We start from the raw sequence: 14,348 nt of genomic DNA, 5'->3' as shown, positions 1-14,348 counted from the left end.
TGATGACAAAATGCCTATGATCAATATCATATTGATCCATCCATATCAATAGATGATATGGAAAAAACCCATTTTCTATTCTATGTTAAGTATGATAGGCAGTAGCAAATATGGGATTTGCTCTTCTAGAAGCTTTCATGTTGAATAATTTTCAGTTATGCTAGAGTCTGGGATCAGGTACCTTTTCTTTTTACTGCATTTCTTACATTTATTGTTTTTCTCCCCATTTATAAAAATGTTTTTGAGAAGGGCTTATTAAAGTTTTTTGAAGATTAAAAAAATATATTATGAAATATTTCAAACATATGGAAGAGAGAATAATTATAATGAACACCCAGCATTTTAATAGCTATTAACATTTGCCCTGTTTGCTTCATCTACTACCGCTATTTTTACTACTTTGATTTTGCTGGAGTACATTAAACTTACAGACAACATGGCATTTCCCATTTTCCTGGGTAAATAGTATCTCGTAAAAATAAGGGTATTTTTCTAACTAATTAGAAAATGACTTATACCTAATAGATTTTACAGTGATTTCCAGAGATCTGTAACATTTTCAGTTCTGAATTCCAGCCAATGAGCCTCAATGTCTGAATAGTATTTTTGTTTGTTATTAGATTTAAGGAGTAAGCAAGATAAAAGAAAAAACTAAGAGGTAGATTTACAGAACAGGAATGTAAGAATGTGGCATTGGCTGAACACAAAACAGTATGTTTAGGTTAGCATCCAAAATTCTTTCAGGTTCCTAGGTCTTCATACTAAATTTGACTGGGTTTCAGGAACCTTGGTTTCCAAGTATATCTGACTTTGCTGGTTAATTTTAGAGGAGTCAGTTTCTTCCATTGCTTTACTGTTTAACATGTAAGTAGTCTTGTCCACAGTAACCAAACTATGGAAAGAACCTAAATGTCCATCAGCAGATGAATGTATAAAGCAGATGTGGTATATATACACACACAATGGAATATTATGCAGCCATCAGAAAAACAAATCTTGCCATTTGCAACAATGTGGATGGAACTAAAGGGTATTAGGCTAAGTGAAAAAGTCTATCAGAAAGACAATTACCGCATTCTCACTGATAGGAGGAATTTGAGAAACAAGACAAGATCATAGGGGAAGGGAGGGAACAATGAAACAAGACGAAACCAGAGAGGGGGGCAAACCATAAGAGACTTGTAACCTCAGGAAACAAACACAGGGTTGCTGGAGGGGCAGGGGCTGGGATGAATGGCGTGTCTGGGTGATGGACATTGGGGAGGGTAGGTGCTAGTGAGTGTTGTGAATTGTATAAGACTGATGCATCACAGACCTGTACCCCTGGGACAAATAATACATTATATGTTGATTTAAAAAAAAAAAAGAGAAAAGTGTAAGTAGTCTTATATTCTGTGACACTGAGATGATTTAAAAACATTGTACTTCATGTTCACAAAAGTATTCTATAATTGCATTAAATTGCTAATGATCTTGAAAAATAATGTTTCATAAGTAGAATACCAGATTATTAAATCAGAGCACTTAGTTTTAGTTCATATGTAGTCTTTATTAGCTAGTCCATGCTACCTTAAAATTAAGATAAGCTTTATGTAAACTATTGATTTTTCCCTATTTCAGGTTGTGTTGTCAAAGTTTGTTAGGCAAATGGGTGACCTATTGCCTCCAACGATTTACATTCCTTATTTGAAAATGCTCCAGGGATTGGCCAATGGGCCCCAGTGTGCCCACTACTGTTTCAGCCTGCTTAAAGTCAATGGTAGTAGTCATGGTGAGAAAAATCTGGATATTGTCTAAGTTTGTTGTGACATTCTTGAGTTCATTATCCCCCTGCCTATTAAAGAATATTGATTATATTCTTGGTTCTACCAAGTGTATAAATTATTTTTATAATAATGGGAAAGAAGTGCGTTGGTAGCTTCATGCATTAGTGATGGTCTCACAGATTGGGCAGCTCTACTATTTGCTTTATAAAATAGAATTCAGGGGCCCCTGGGTGGCTCAGTCGTTAGGTGGCTGCCCTCAGCTTGTGTCATGATCCCAGCATCCAGGGATCAAATCCCATATTGGGCTCCCCACTCAGCAGGGAGCCTGCTTCTCCCTTTCCAGCTCCCCCATGCTTGTGTTTCCTCTCTTGCTATCTCTTTCTGTCATAAATAAATAAAATCTTTTTTTCTTTCAAAGATTTTATTTATTTATGTGACAGAAACCACAAGTAGGCAGAGAGGTAGGCAGAGAGAGAGGGGGAAGCAGACTCCCTACTGAGCAGAGAGCCCCATGTACGGCTCGATCCCAGGACCCTGGGATCATGACCCAAACCGAAGGCAAGGCTTTAACCCACTGAGACACCCAGGTGCCCCAATAAATAAAATCTTTAAAAAAAAAAAAAAAAAAAAAAAAATATATATATATATATATATATATATATACAATAAAATTCGGTTTAAGAAATCAGAATTGATACATAAAAACTTTCAAGAACACATCTGGTACTCAAAATATATTCCCTTGCCACATGAGTTTGATTTTCTCAATTCATGTTTGTAAGTACTTGTTTTCTAAATTTCTGTACTTACAGTTTCTCTGTCAATCCTCCCAATTTCCGCATTTAATTTTCAGACTTGAGTCTGGTTACATTGCAACACTGCAAAAGAGAAGAGAAAGAAATAGTTATTAAGCACCTGTTTAGTTAGGTAGATATTATTACTTTCATTTTTACATGGGAGGAAACTGAGGTTTAGAAAAGTAACTTATCCAAGGTCACGAGGAGGAGCAGGATTGGAACTGAGATCTGCCCAGCTCCAAGGCCATTTTTCTGCCTACTCTGTCAAGGCCTGCTTGCCTTGCCCAGTGGTTAGTATATAACGGAGTATATAGTAGCCTTACCTAATTATAGCACAACACAGAGAACTCTTATGGATATAAAGTAGATAACTGAAATCAAAAGTAATTTACCTTTGCGCTTAGATGGGCACCACCCATTCTTAGCCGAGGAAAAATTAATCCAGAGTTTTAGTTTATAGAGGAATTCTAACCCTTTTTCAACACACTACTTAATCTGGACAAGACAACACACTCTACTTAACTAGGACAAAGACAAAGTTTATTGCTTTAAATTTATTTTCTCCCTCCATTTCCAAGCAGATGCTTAGACATTTTTGAAACGAAATTCTGTGCTGTCTTTCTTTACAGTTGAAAATATTCAGGGAACAGGTGGCAGTCCTGTTTCCTGGGAACATTTCTTTCACTCCTTAATGCTTTACCATGAGCACCTCCGGAAGGATCTTCCAAGTGCAGATAGTGTCCAGTACCGTCACCTCCCTTCACGCGGCATCACCCAGAAGGAGCAGGATGGATTGATTGCTTTTTTACAGCTCACCTCCACCATCATTACTTGGGTAATTATTATCCACAGCATGTGAGGGTGTATTTTAATGCACGGGGCATTTTAAGGAACTTGCAAATTTTCACAAAATGCTTGAAGTTTATGAGTGATGAGTTTTGCACATATAGAATTCTGCATATATGGAATTCTGTTTTTAAGCTCTGTTTCTTTACCTTCAGAGGGTGTAGTAATGGTAGCCCAGCTTATTGCTGTCAGCTAGTGGGAAAGTAATAGCATATGCCTAGAAGAAAATAGAAGGGCAAATAAGAATCAGTTGTAGATGCACATCCTTTTAGAAAGTTCCTAGCATAGGTTTGGATGTGTGTGTGTTGGTGTTATGTATACATAAAGAATATATTTTTTTATTTGTTATTTTTAAAATTTATTTTTAAATTTATTTTTTTATTATAGAGCATGTGCAGGGGACGTGAGAGGGACAAAGGGAGAGACTCAAGCAGGCTCCATGCCAAGTGCAGAGCCCAAAGTGGGGCTCAGTCTCTTGACTCTGAGATCAAGAGTTGGATTCTTAACCGACTGAGACATCCAGGAACCCCAAGAGTATTTTTAGCTAAAAAGAAATATTTTTTACTAAGAAAGAAAGAAAAAAACCTAAGAGAAGTTATTTACTGAATCCTCTTTTAGTCTCTCCTTACACCAAACCATCTTACCCACCACTATCAAATTAGTCTTTATAAGAATCACAAGCTTCAGGGGCGCCTGGGTGGCTCAGTGGGTTAAGCCTGTGCCTTCAGCTCAGGTCATGATCTCAGTCCTGGGATCGAGCCCCGCATCAGGCTCTCTGCTCAGCAGGGAGCCTGCTTCCCCCTCTCTCTCTGTCTGCCTCTCTGCCTACTTGTGATCTCTGTGTGTCAAATAAATAAATAAAATCTTTAAAAAAAAAAAAAGAAAGGGACACCTGGGTGGCTCAGTTGGTTGGATGACTGCCTTCGGCTCAGGTCATGATCCTGGAGTCCCGGGATCGAGGACCGCATTGGGCTCCCAGCTCCACAGGGAGTCTGCTTCTCTCTCTGACCTTCTCCTCGTTCATGGTCTCTCTCACTGTCTCTCTCTCAAGTAAATAAATAAAATCTTTAAAAAGAAAAAAAAAAGAAAACACAAGCTTCATTACATAATCTTTCTACTCAGAAACCTCTTCTACTTGTTCTGTTATTTCCTACAACAAAATTGCTTAGTGAGACATTCTGTCTTGAGGACAGGAATAGTGACTTCTAACTTTCTGGCTTTTCTAGTAATGCTTGTTATTAAACATTAAAACATAAAATTAGGGGGTGCTTAGGTGACTCAGTCGGTTAAACATCTGCCTTCTGCACAGGTCATGATCCCGTGGTCTTGGGATTGAGCCCCATATAGGGGTTCCTGGTCAGCAGTGACCCTGTTTCTCCCTTTGCTGCTCCCTCTACTTGTGCACGTTCCCTCTCTCTCTCTGTCAAATAAATAAAATATTAAGCAAAACAAAACAAAAAACCCCCATAAAGTTAGTAGTTATTACTTGTTGAATTAAAATGGAATGGTATTGGCGTGCCTGGGTGGCTTAGTCAGCTAAGCATCCAACTTTTATCTCAGGGTTGTGAGTTCAGGCCCTGCATTGGGCTCTATGCTGTGTGTAGAGTCTACTGAAAAAGGAAAGTGGTATATTTTACCATATATATCTTCATTTTTTTTTTTCTCAAAAAACTAAAAGGTATTCATTCATATATTATAGTAAAAAACAGTCTACATTTATTTAAGATCGAAAATGCTTAGGTAAGATTTATGTGACCCTCATATGGATTATTTTCCAAACTTAGAGCTCTGAAAGTAATTCTAAAATGCTGTTTCTCCTCCCTTCTTTACACTGACTGAGCTGTAATCTGATTTGATCCCTCAAACATCAGCCATAGGCTTATCTTTGTTTTAATATGTATTAAGCCCTTGAATACTCAGTATAAGTGCTAGCAATTTAGATGATTCCTGGTCATTTTTCTTAGGTTTTGAAGATGGGAAAGTCTCTCTCATCTTTTGTGTTTGATCCCCAGAGTGAAAATGCTCGTCTGGCACTCTGTGAACATCCTCAGTGGACCCCGGTTGTGGTGATTCTGGGACTCCTGCAATGCAGTATTCCCCCCGTTCTCAAAGCAGAGCTGCTGAAGACCCTTGCAGCTTTTGGAAAATCCCCTGAAATTGCTGCTTCCCTCTGGCAGTCGTTGGAATACACTCAGGTAGTATTATCAGCTCTCTGATGTAATAGTTTGGAAAGTGAGGCTCGATAATATGGTAGAAGCAGGGGCATCCAATTTGCAGCTTCCCAGTTAGTTATGGTTTGAGTACCGAGCATAGCATCAGAAATTAACAGGCTTAGGTTTTTCTCTTAGATCAGCTGACAGCTTCAGTAGGTTACTGGAGATGGGTTCTTCTCCTAAGACTTTGTTTTTCAGTGTCTGTGAGATATTAATAAATGGACAGAATTCCTCAACTCTGTCTTTAAGACCAGGCTGATAAAAGCCTTCAGATATTATTTGTACTCATTAAATGTGGGGAATACCTGTTTTTCTTTTCTGTTGCTTCCTTCCCTGGCCTCCTATCCCATACCAGAAGAACGAAGTATCTCTGTTAACACTTATTTCTTTAGATATAAGGCCTATTGGAATTGTTTTGTGAAGGTATAGTTATTCTATATACACACACACACACATTAAGATTAAAAAGGAGAGTAAGGATGTGCTTTACAGAAATACCTCTGTGAAAATAGTTAGGTGGAATATGTGTTTGTCTAAAAAACAATAAAGCATATAGGTGTCTGTGATTCTAACACTATTTTGAAGGAGTAAAATATTCTAGTTATTTTCTAACGTGTGTCCTGAAGATGTAATGCTACTTTATAAGAGCAAAATGAAGGGAGCTGGTGTGTGCTGAGAGGCTGAATCACTTTGGATTTAGTATTAATACTTCAGTTTTTTTCATTTGTGAATATATCATACTTAGTGTTCGAAGTGCTTAGTGCTGCTTTATACCGAAAATGAAATATGATTAGGTTTAGACATTTTAGATACCCTTAGAGCAAGACTTGTTTTTAAAGGATCCTACCTGATAGTATATTTTCAGCTTGTAAGAGAGGTAAGTAACATAAAATTAAGTGAAATTAATTATACCATTTATTGCTTATGTCCCTAGCAAGGTCAGGTCAGAACGTCTTAACTCAGAACTTTTGCCCACACAAGAAACCTTTTCAAACCTGTTCTTAACAAATTTAATTATTAGTTTTCTGGTTCTAATTGTAGGGCTGGTCTTGAGCATTGGTGAGATTTCGTCCCATAAATCCTCTTAAGATGATTCCTAGAATATCTCAGAGGAAATTTTCTGTCATACTTCTTGTGTGCTCTTAGAAACTACCAGTTTTCTGAAGCCCAGATAATCAGAGGTTTTACCTGAATCCCACATGATTGCTAATGAAAGTGCCATCAGAAACTTTTCAATTGTGCTTTCTGATCAGCATAAGATATACGCATGTGGTGTGGGAGGAATAGGACTATTATATTGCAGAGCCATTATTTTTCATTGAGGAGTGGGGGGGAGTGTTCCTAACATCTATTTCTTAATATTTTAAGATTCTGCAGACCGTGAGGGTTCCAAGCCAGAGGCAAGCTATTGGTATTGAGGTAAAGTTTTCCTTTTTGTTTAAATGTTCTCTATTCATACAGTCACATGATGAAAATTAACAAAATTGTTCCTACCCTGTTAGGTTCCTATAATTTTCAAACTTAATATATTTCATTTGAAATGTCCGGTCCATGTTGAAATGGAGATGAAATTTTTCGTGAGAGGAACCAAAATACTTCAGATTTCAGAGTTGGGAAAGGATGTTACATGGCAGCCATCCAAGCTGAAAGTTTGCTTTAAATTCAATTTAATTAGGTTACTTGAGTCAACCTGAAATGAGAATTTACTTGTTTTAGTTTTTTGTCTTCTCTCTGTCTACACTCGCCCTCTCTTTTTCATAAGGAAACATGTAAGATTTCTATTTTTAATTCGCAGTTGGGAACAGTATGTGGGAATTTAAAATTCTTCCATCTGATTGATCTAGATTTATATACTACTTTGTGTCTTTTCCTCTAAGTGAAAAATGGTGATATGCGTTAGGTTTCTTTTGCTGTGATGATGATAAGCTCAATATTAATGAGTCAATATCTGCAAATGTTTTATACTTTATAGCTAATTGTTTTATATTACTAAATGTCTTTATTTTTCTTTGGTAGGTTGAACTAAATGAAATAGAATCCCGGTGTGAAGAATACCCATTGACTCGGGCTTTTTGCCAGCTTATTAGTACCCTGGTGGAGAGCTCATTTCCTTCTAATTTGGGTGCTGGCCTGCGGCCCCCTGGCTTTGACCCTTATTTGCAGTTTCTTAGAGATTCTGTGTTTCTCCGATTCCGTACAAGAGCTTACCGGAGAGCTGCTGAAAAGGTAATGTTCAGAGAAAATGTTTTTTGTCCTTACTCATTTATTGCTGCTTTTTCTTTTATGAAAGGTATAAGGTGCTATAGATTCATATTAGCTTTTGGCACTCAGTAAAATTCATAGTCTTTAATACTGTGTCGTCCATGATCTGATTAGTTTATATGCATTTAAAAAAATCCCCCAAGGGACGCCTGGGTGGCTCAGTTGGTTGGATGACTGCTTTCGGCTCAGGTCCTGATCCCGGAGTCTCGGGATCGAGTCCCACATCGGGCTCCCAGCTCCATGGGGAGTCTGCTTCTCCCTCTGACCTTCTCCTCGCTCATGCTCTCTCTCTGTCTCTCTCTCAAATAAATTAAAAAAAAAAACAAACCCAACAACAAATCTGGGCATTAAAACCAAAGCACTGACTTTTTAGTGATCAGTAGTTTAGTTGATATGAATTCGTAGTCATTCAGATCCTTCACTGAACAAATTTGGGCCAAAATTGAACCAAAAATGTCATACCATTGTCCGTTGGAAACACATTTGTCCCTTTTAGGGTTAAAATAAATTAACCCTAACTTGCACACCAATTTCTATAGATTTAGTAGTGCTTTTGGGTTGTGAAGTCTTGGCTTAGTGGGAAGGCGTATTATGGTTTGTCAGGTATGTTTGTGATGGAGGCTCAGGGAGCATTGACGTTAACATACATATTTGCTCTGGTTGCAACACACTCAGAACTGAACGTATATATGTAATTCTAATATTACCCTGAGGCAGGTACTATTAACATTCCCATTTTACAGATGGAGGCTTAGCAAGGTTAAGGAACTTGCCTAAGGTCCAGGATCAGGATTTGAACCTAGGACTGTGATTCCAGATTCAAGCTTATAACCTCTAAGCTATATAAGAGACCCTTCCAGGTTCTGATGTAATTCACTTAGTCTATAAATACTGTTTATCACCTCACAGAATACACTTGAATATATCTTGTAGGGACATTTCTGCTTTATTTGTATAATTTTCTTGTTTTTTAACCTGTTGGGTTTATTTGTTATTGTATGAGGATTATAAAATTTTTATGCTGATTTGGGACAGTTAGGAAAATAGAGAACAATATAAGAAGTAATATTGTCCGTAATCCTGTTGCCAAAGGAAGATAACTTTTTCCTATACATATATATTTTAATTGAAATAATTAGTTTAGTTTGCATCTCTTTTTGGCCACTAAATACGGTATCATGAGCACTTCTTCATGCCGTCAAAGATTCTTTGAAAATAGTCTAATGACTGCACGAGCCTTACTTGTTTTTAGCATGATTCATGTATTCATTCCCCTTTCACTGGACAGTTTGTTTCTAGTATTTAGTTTCAAGTACCGGAAATTCATTTTTTTGTCAGTTGCTTTATAATTTTTCCTTCTCACATAGTAAAAATAAACACTGAGAGGGGTTTACATTTAAGTCCTCAAATTATCTCAGCAACCAAATAATGGATGCTAAGAATGGCTGTCTCTTCGACAAGATGTTCTGATACATTTTTGCACTTGGCTTAGGTAGCTTATTTGCCTTTTCTTAAAAAGGTCATTATGACCCTAAGTGTTTAGAGCTTCAGGCAGCCACGTTCTTTCCAGGTTACTGTTTTTCATTCACACGTATGGACATTTCCAGTCCTACACTTTTCCCAAGCTACCATTGATTGTGTTTCCGGCCCAGCATACTAACCCTCAGACTTTTGTTCCTCAACTTCGTGAATTTTTTGATTTGAAAGTCTTCAGGTTGAACTTCTTTTATTTTAGAACACTAGCTTCTCACAAAAACAGCTTTAGATCTCAATCTAAATAGCATAGATTATTAGAGACAGTGTTTGTGTATTTCTCAATCCTAAAATCCATTCTTATGTGGTGATAAGCCTTTTTTATTTAAATAAATGATCTTGAAATTTTTGGAAAATATAGCTAAGTGGACAATTTTAAAATAATAATTTTTAAAAAATCACTGTATAGTCCCAATTCCCAAACTCCGTCTTGATAAAATTATATGCAGTGGAAATGGTTTTAAAATGATGATTAAAAAAAACACCCTATCTATATTTAGCAAACTCCGCCTTCATAAATTCTATATGATGGATTTTTTAAAATAAAGTTTTAATTTTACTGTCTATACTGTTGTGTATATTTTTCCTTTGGCATATATATTTTTACTTGTTACACGGCTTTAAAAAACATTTTTTAACAGAAAGGTGTTAATGGGGCCATTAGGGGGCAAGCCCAGCAGTGACTGAGTCCTCTTCACTTTTTTGGCTAGGGCCGTAAGGTAGAATACTGGTCTGGGAATAGAAGTCCAGGCCTTGTATTTCCAATACCTTTGCTACCAAGTTTTATGGTTTTGGGGAAGTTACTCATGCTTTGAGCTTCATTTGTTTCCTCTGTGAAATAAGGGTGATTAGATGATGTCTCAGAACCTTTACAGCTGGGATTTTTAGAGAAAATAGGAAGTATTTGACACGTCAGAGAAGGGGCTTCTTCATGTTCTGGAGAAAAGTGGGAGGAATGGAAAGCCTAGCAAGGCTATCACCTTGGACTGTTTTATTGTTACTGTCACGTTTATTTCTTTCTGTAGTGGGAAGTTGCTGAGGTTGTTTTGGAGGTGTTTTATAAATTGCTCAGAGATTATGAGCCTCAACTGGAAGATTTTGTAGACCAGTTTGTGGAATTACAAGGTAATTTAATTCTGTCACTTTCCAATAAGCTGTCAGCTATTTGTAAAGCTATTTGTAATTTATAAATTATAAGATACAAATTATTTCTAAGTTTGTGAATTAGGTTAGAATGTAATCTTTTTTGTTACATTACTTTAGTTATTTTCATTGTTCTGAGCAAGAGAAAATAAAGTAAAATTTTGCTGAATGAAAGATAACACTGCCTTACAGATTCTTGGATAGTTAACATGTTATAGGTAACTAACTGCTCTGAGCAAAACAGCCCTTTTGGAAATTATAGCTGTATATAGTTTGTGTCCTTGTCTCTATATTGAACCTTGCCCGTTTAGATGCCATTTAATTTACAAGTTTCATACATTTCATATAAACCAAGGGTCTGACAAAAATACTAACTGTTCGTCTTTTGGATTGTGTTGTGTTCTATTTAGGAGAAGAAATCATAGCCTACAAGCCACCAGGATTTAGTCTCATGTATCATCTTCTGAATGAGTCACCAATGTTGGAGCTTGCTCTTAGTTTACTGGAAGAAGGTGTTAAGCAGCTGGATACCTATGCCCCTTTCCCTGGTATGTGCCTGAATGTCTTAATGTCATGAAAACAGTTCTCATATTTTTATTTTTTTGTAAGCAGAGGGTTTGAAAGAGATGATTTCTGAAGTTCTTTTTCACTGTGAGATTATTCATAGGTGTTTCCAGTGAGTCATGCAATGAAAGCATATTAAAAGTGAAAGTACAGTACACTATCACTGTGTCTCATTGCATGGTTTTTTAAATCAGTAGTTATAATCATGTTTCTTTCACTTTAATATCTGTAACATGCCTAAATATAAATCTAATGTACTTTTTGTTTTCTTGTCCATATAGTTTTTGTAAAGGTACTTAATTGGTGGTTCATAGTGTTCAGTAAGTTTTATTCAAAATCATTACTGCTGCTAATTATCATGATTTATTGAGTGCTTAATATTCATTTGGTGCTTTTAAAAGCACATTTAACACATTTAATCTGTACAAAAGCCCTCTTACTAGATACTGTTATTTCTGGTTTGCAAATAAGGAAATTGATGCAACAAAGTGGTTTCGTATCTTTCCACAGTAAGTTGTGGCTCTGATTTGAACCTAGGCAGTTTGGCTCCAGAGTCCATGTATTTTAAATTTGAATGGTGGGATTGCAGATGATCCTGTTCAAATTATGTTTATTTACACATTTACACATTTTCTGCAGTGAGTATGTATTACTCGAATCAGTTTCTCAGTCTTGGTGCCATTGACATCTTGGGCCATGAAATTCTTTGTTGTGGGGATTGTCCTGTGCACTGTAGGCCTCTAACCACTAGATGCCTGTAGAACTTTCCCAGTTGTGACAACGAAAAGTATCTCTAGGTCTTGCTACGTGTCCCATTGGGCCTAAATCACCCCCCAGTCTCGGAACCATTTCTCCAAATAGTTAAGGAAGAACTAAGGGAAAGTGACTGAGAAGCCACTGCATACGGGGATTCTTAAGTTAACGGTAATTACCGTGAATTGGCATGGGTGAGTAGTTGTATGAAGTTGCTGCTGCAAGTGAACATTTGAGGGCTTTTTAAGTCCAGAACTTGTCCCTTAGCTTGTTTTCCTAAGAACTGTGCATTTCTAAGGTTCATGTAGAACTTTCTAACTTGAGTTTGTGTTTTTTTGTAGGGAAGAAACACTTGGAGAAGGCAGTACAGCATTGCCTTGCACTTCTCAATCTGACTCTGCAAAAGGAAAATCTCTTTATGGATCTTCTAAGAGAGAGTCAGCTGGCTCTAATCGTCTCTCCTTTAGAACAACTGTTACAGGGAATCAATCCCAGAACTAAGAAGGCCGATAATGTGGTGAATATTGCCAGGTAAGTTACAATTGTAGGTAGAAAAATGATGAAATAAATCACGTGGGCATTCTATCTTTGATTTCCAAATCTGGTAAGCTCCTTCATTCATTACTTGGTGGGTGGGGGGCTCATTTTGTTCTTGCTTTCTTTAGTCCTTCTTATTTTAATTACTCTGACCTTTATGGTTTCTTTTTTTCTTTCTAATGGGTTCCACATCCTAAACATTTCTGAGTATAAAATGACATTATCTTAATATTGTTTGTCTCCTTGAGGGGAACCCTCTCACACTGTTGGTGGGAATACAAACTGATGCAGCCACTCTGGGAAACAGTATGGAGCTTCCTCAAAAAGTTAAAAAATAGAGCTACCCTATGACCCAGCAATTGAACTAGTAGGTATTTATTCAAAGGATACAAATACAATGACTCGAAGGGGCACATGAACCCCAATCTTTATAATTGCATTGTCCATAATAGCTGAACAGTAGAAGGGCTGAAACAAAACAGATAAGTGTAGGGGAAGGGAAGGAAAAATAAAACAAGATGAAAATGAAGAGAGAGGCAAACCACGAGAGATGCTCAACTCCAGGAAACAATATAATATTACATATTATATTATATATACTATATATCACTATAAATATATAGTTTTTTTCCTTTAGGGAAGTTGGAAGTTTGGCGGTTAGGAGCTAGGAAGAAAACTTCTCACGTATACATCCTAGCTTCCAGTGGTTTTCTTGGCAGTGTTGTTCTGTGACTTGTAGAGAGGCATCACCCTGATTGCTGTCTTCAGCTTCACATGGTGTTCTCCCTGTGTGTGTGTCTGTTTTGAATCCCCCCCCCTAATTTTAATAAGCCATCATTGGACTAGGGCTGCATGTAGTCTGTAATGACTTCACCTTAACTTGATTGACTATGTCTGCAAAGACCCTGTTTCCAAATAAGGTCACTGTGGGTTTGGATATCGTGATTGAATTTTGGAGGAATGCTATTCAACCCACAACAGACTGCATCTAGTTAGAACGGAAACCTTTATCTCATTTACCCAGGAGTGCTCTATGCCCCGGTTCTACATGATCCTTGTTGAGAGGTGTGAAAAGCCAAAAGTTTCGTCACATTGTTCCTCAAATGTTTTTTTGCTTTAAAGATACCTGTATCATGGCAATACTAATCCGGAATTGGCTTTTGAAAGTGCCAAGATCCTCTGCTGTATCTCTTGCAACTCCAATATTCAGATAAAATTGGTTGGAGATTTCACACATGACCAGGTAACTGCTTTTGTTGTTGTTACTTCTTTTGGTACATTCTGAGTGCATATGGAAGTCACAGTGTCTGTGGAGGACTCTTACTCGTGTTTATGAAAAAATTCTTTGAGAGTAAGTGTATGTGTATATGATGGTGAAAACCTATCCGTGTCCTGGGCTGTGATTTGTGTTTGAAGAGTGTACCATCCACAGTGATGCTGCAGATGCTGTGGTGTGTGCCTGGCAGGCGGAGTGAGACTCTTGCTCCTTTGAGTACATTAAGGGGATAAGGTTTCTAGTGTAGCTTCTGCTTGTGTTTGCATCCTTTGTTTCACTCTGTCGGTCACTCTGACTCTAGTCTGAGCTTGTGCAGTTGTGAATGTGTCTCACTATTGAGTTGTCTACTGTTGTGGTTTTCTGGTAACTTCCATTTGTGTCACTTCATCTGATACTGCACTTTAGACAGTTTTCAGATGCTATTCTGTTAAACTGATTTATAATCTCTTTCTGTCCTGGATAACTCGTTTCTATGCTGAATAGCTACCTTTGGGGAATTTGCTGCTTTTTTCCCCTCTTTATAAGCATTTGTCCCCTTGTATCTTCACATTAGAAAGCACTACTTTAGCTAGTTGAATTTTGTTGTGTACTCCTTGGTAGCTGAATTTTGTTATGTACAGTTTTTTTTTTTTTAAAGATTTTATTTATTTATTTGACA

The 14,348-nt window shown here is 37.2% G+C and overlaps 1 protein-coding gene across 1 annotated transcript in view; it reads left to right on the top strand.

Annotated features, from left to right (window-relative positions):
* NUP205 (nucleoporin 205) overlaps window positions 1-14,348 on the top strand; it is an 82,435-nt gene that overhangs the window by 24,500 nt on the left and 43,587 nt on the right. The window contains exons 11-19 of the mRNA XM_059396344.1: window positions 1,621-1,771; window positions 3,193-3,398; window positions 5,422-5,604; window positions 6,991-7,041; window positions 7,639-7,848; window positions 10,443-10,542; window positions 10,971-11,108; window positions 12,219-12,408; window positions 13,537-13,657. Of these exons, the coding sequence (XP_059252327.1) occupies window positions 1,621-1,771; window positions 3,193-3,398; window positions 5,422-5,604; window positions 6,991-7,041; window positions 7,639-7,848; window positions 10,443-10,542; window positions 10,971-11,108; window positions 12,219-12,408; window positions 13,537-13,657 (1,350 nt within the window). The remainder of the gene's footprint in view (window positions 1-1,620; window positions 1,772-3,192; window positions 3,399-5,421; window positions 5,605-6,990; window positions 7,042-7,638; window positions 7,849-10,442; window positions 10,543-10,970; window positions 11,109-12,218; window positions 12,409-13,536; window positions 13,658-14,348) is intronic.

The sequence above is a fragment of the Mustela nigripes genome, chromosome 4 (genome assembly GCF_022355385.1).
Source record: "Mustela nigripes isolate SB6536 chromosome 4, MUSNIG.SB6536, whole genome shotgun sequence".
NCBI classification, from domain to species: Eukaryota; Metazoa; Chordata; class Mammalia; order Carnivora; family Mustelidae; genus Mustela; species Mustela nigripes.
The sequence above is the reverse complement of the archived record's forward strand: the minus strand, read 5'-3'. Positions and strand labels throughout refer to the sequence as shown.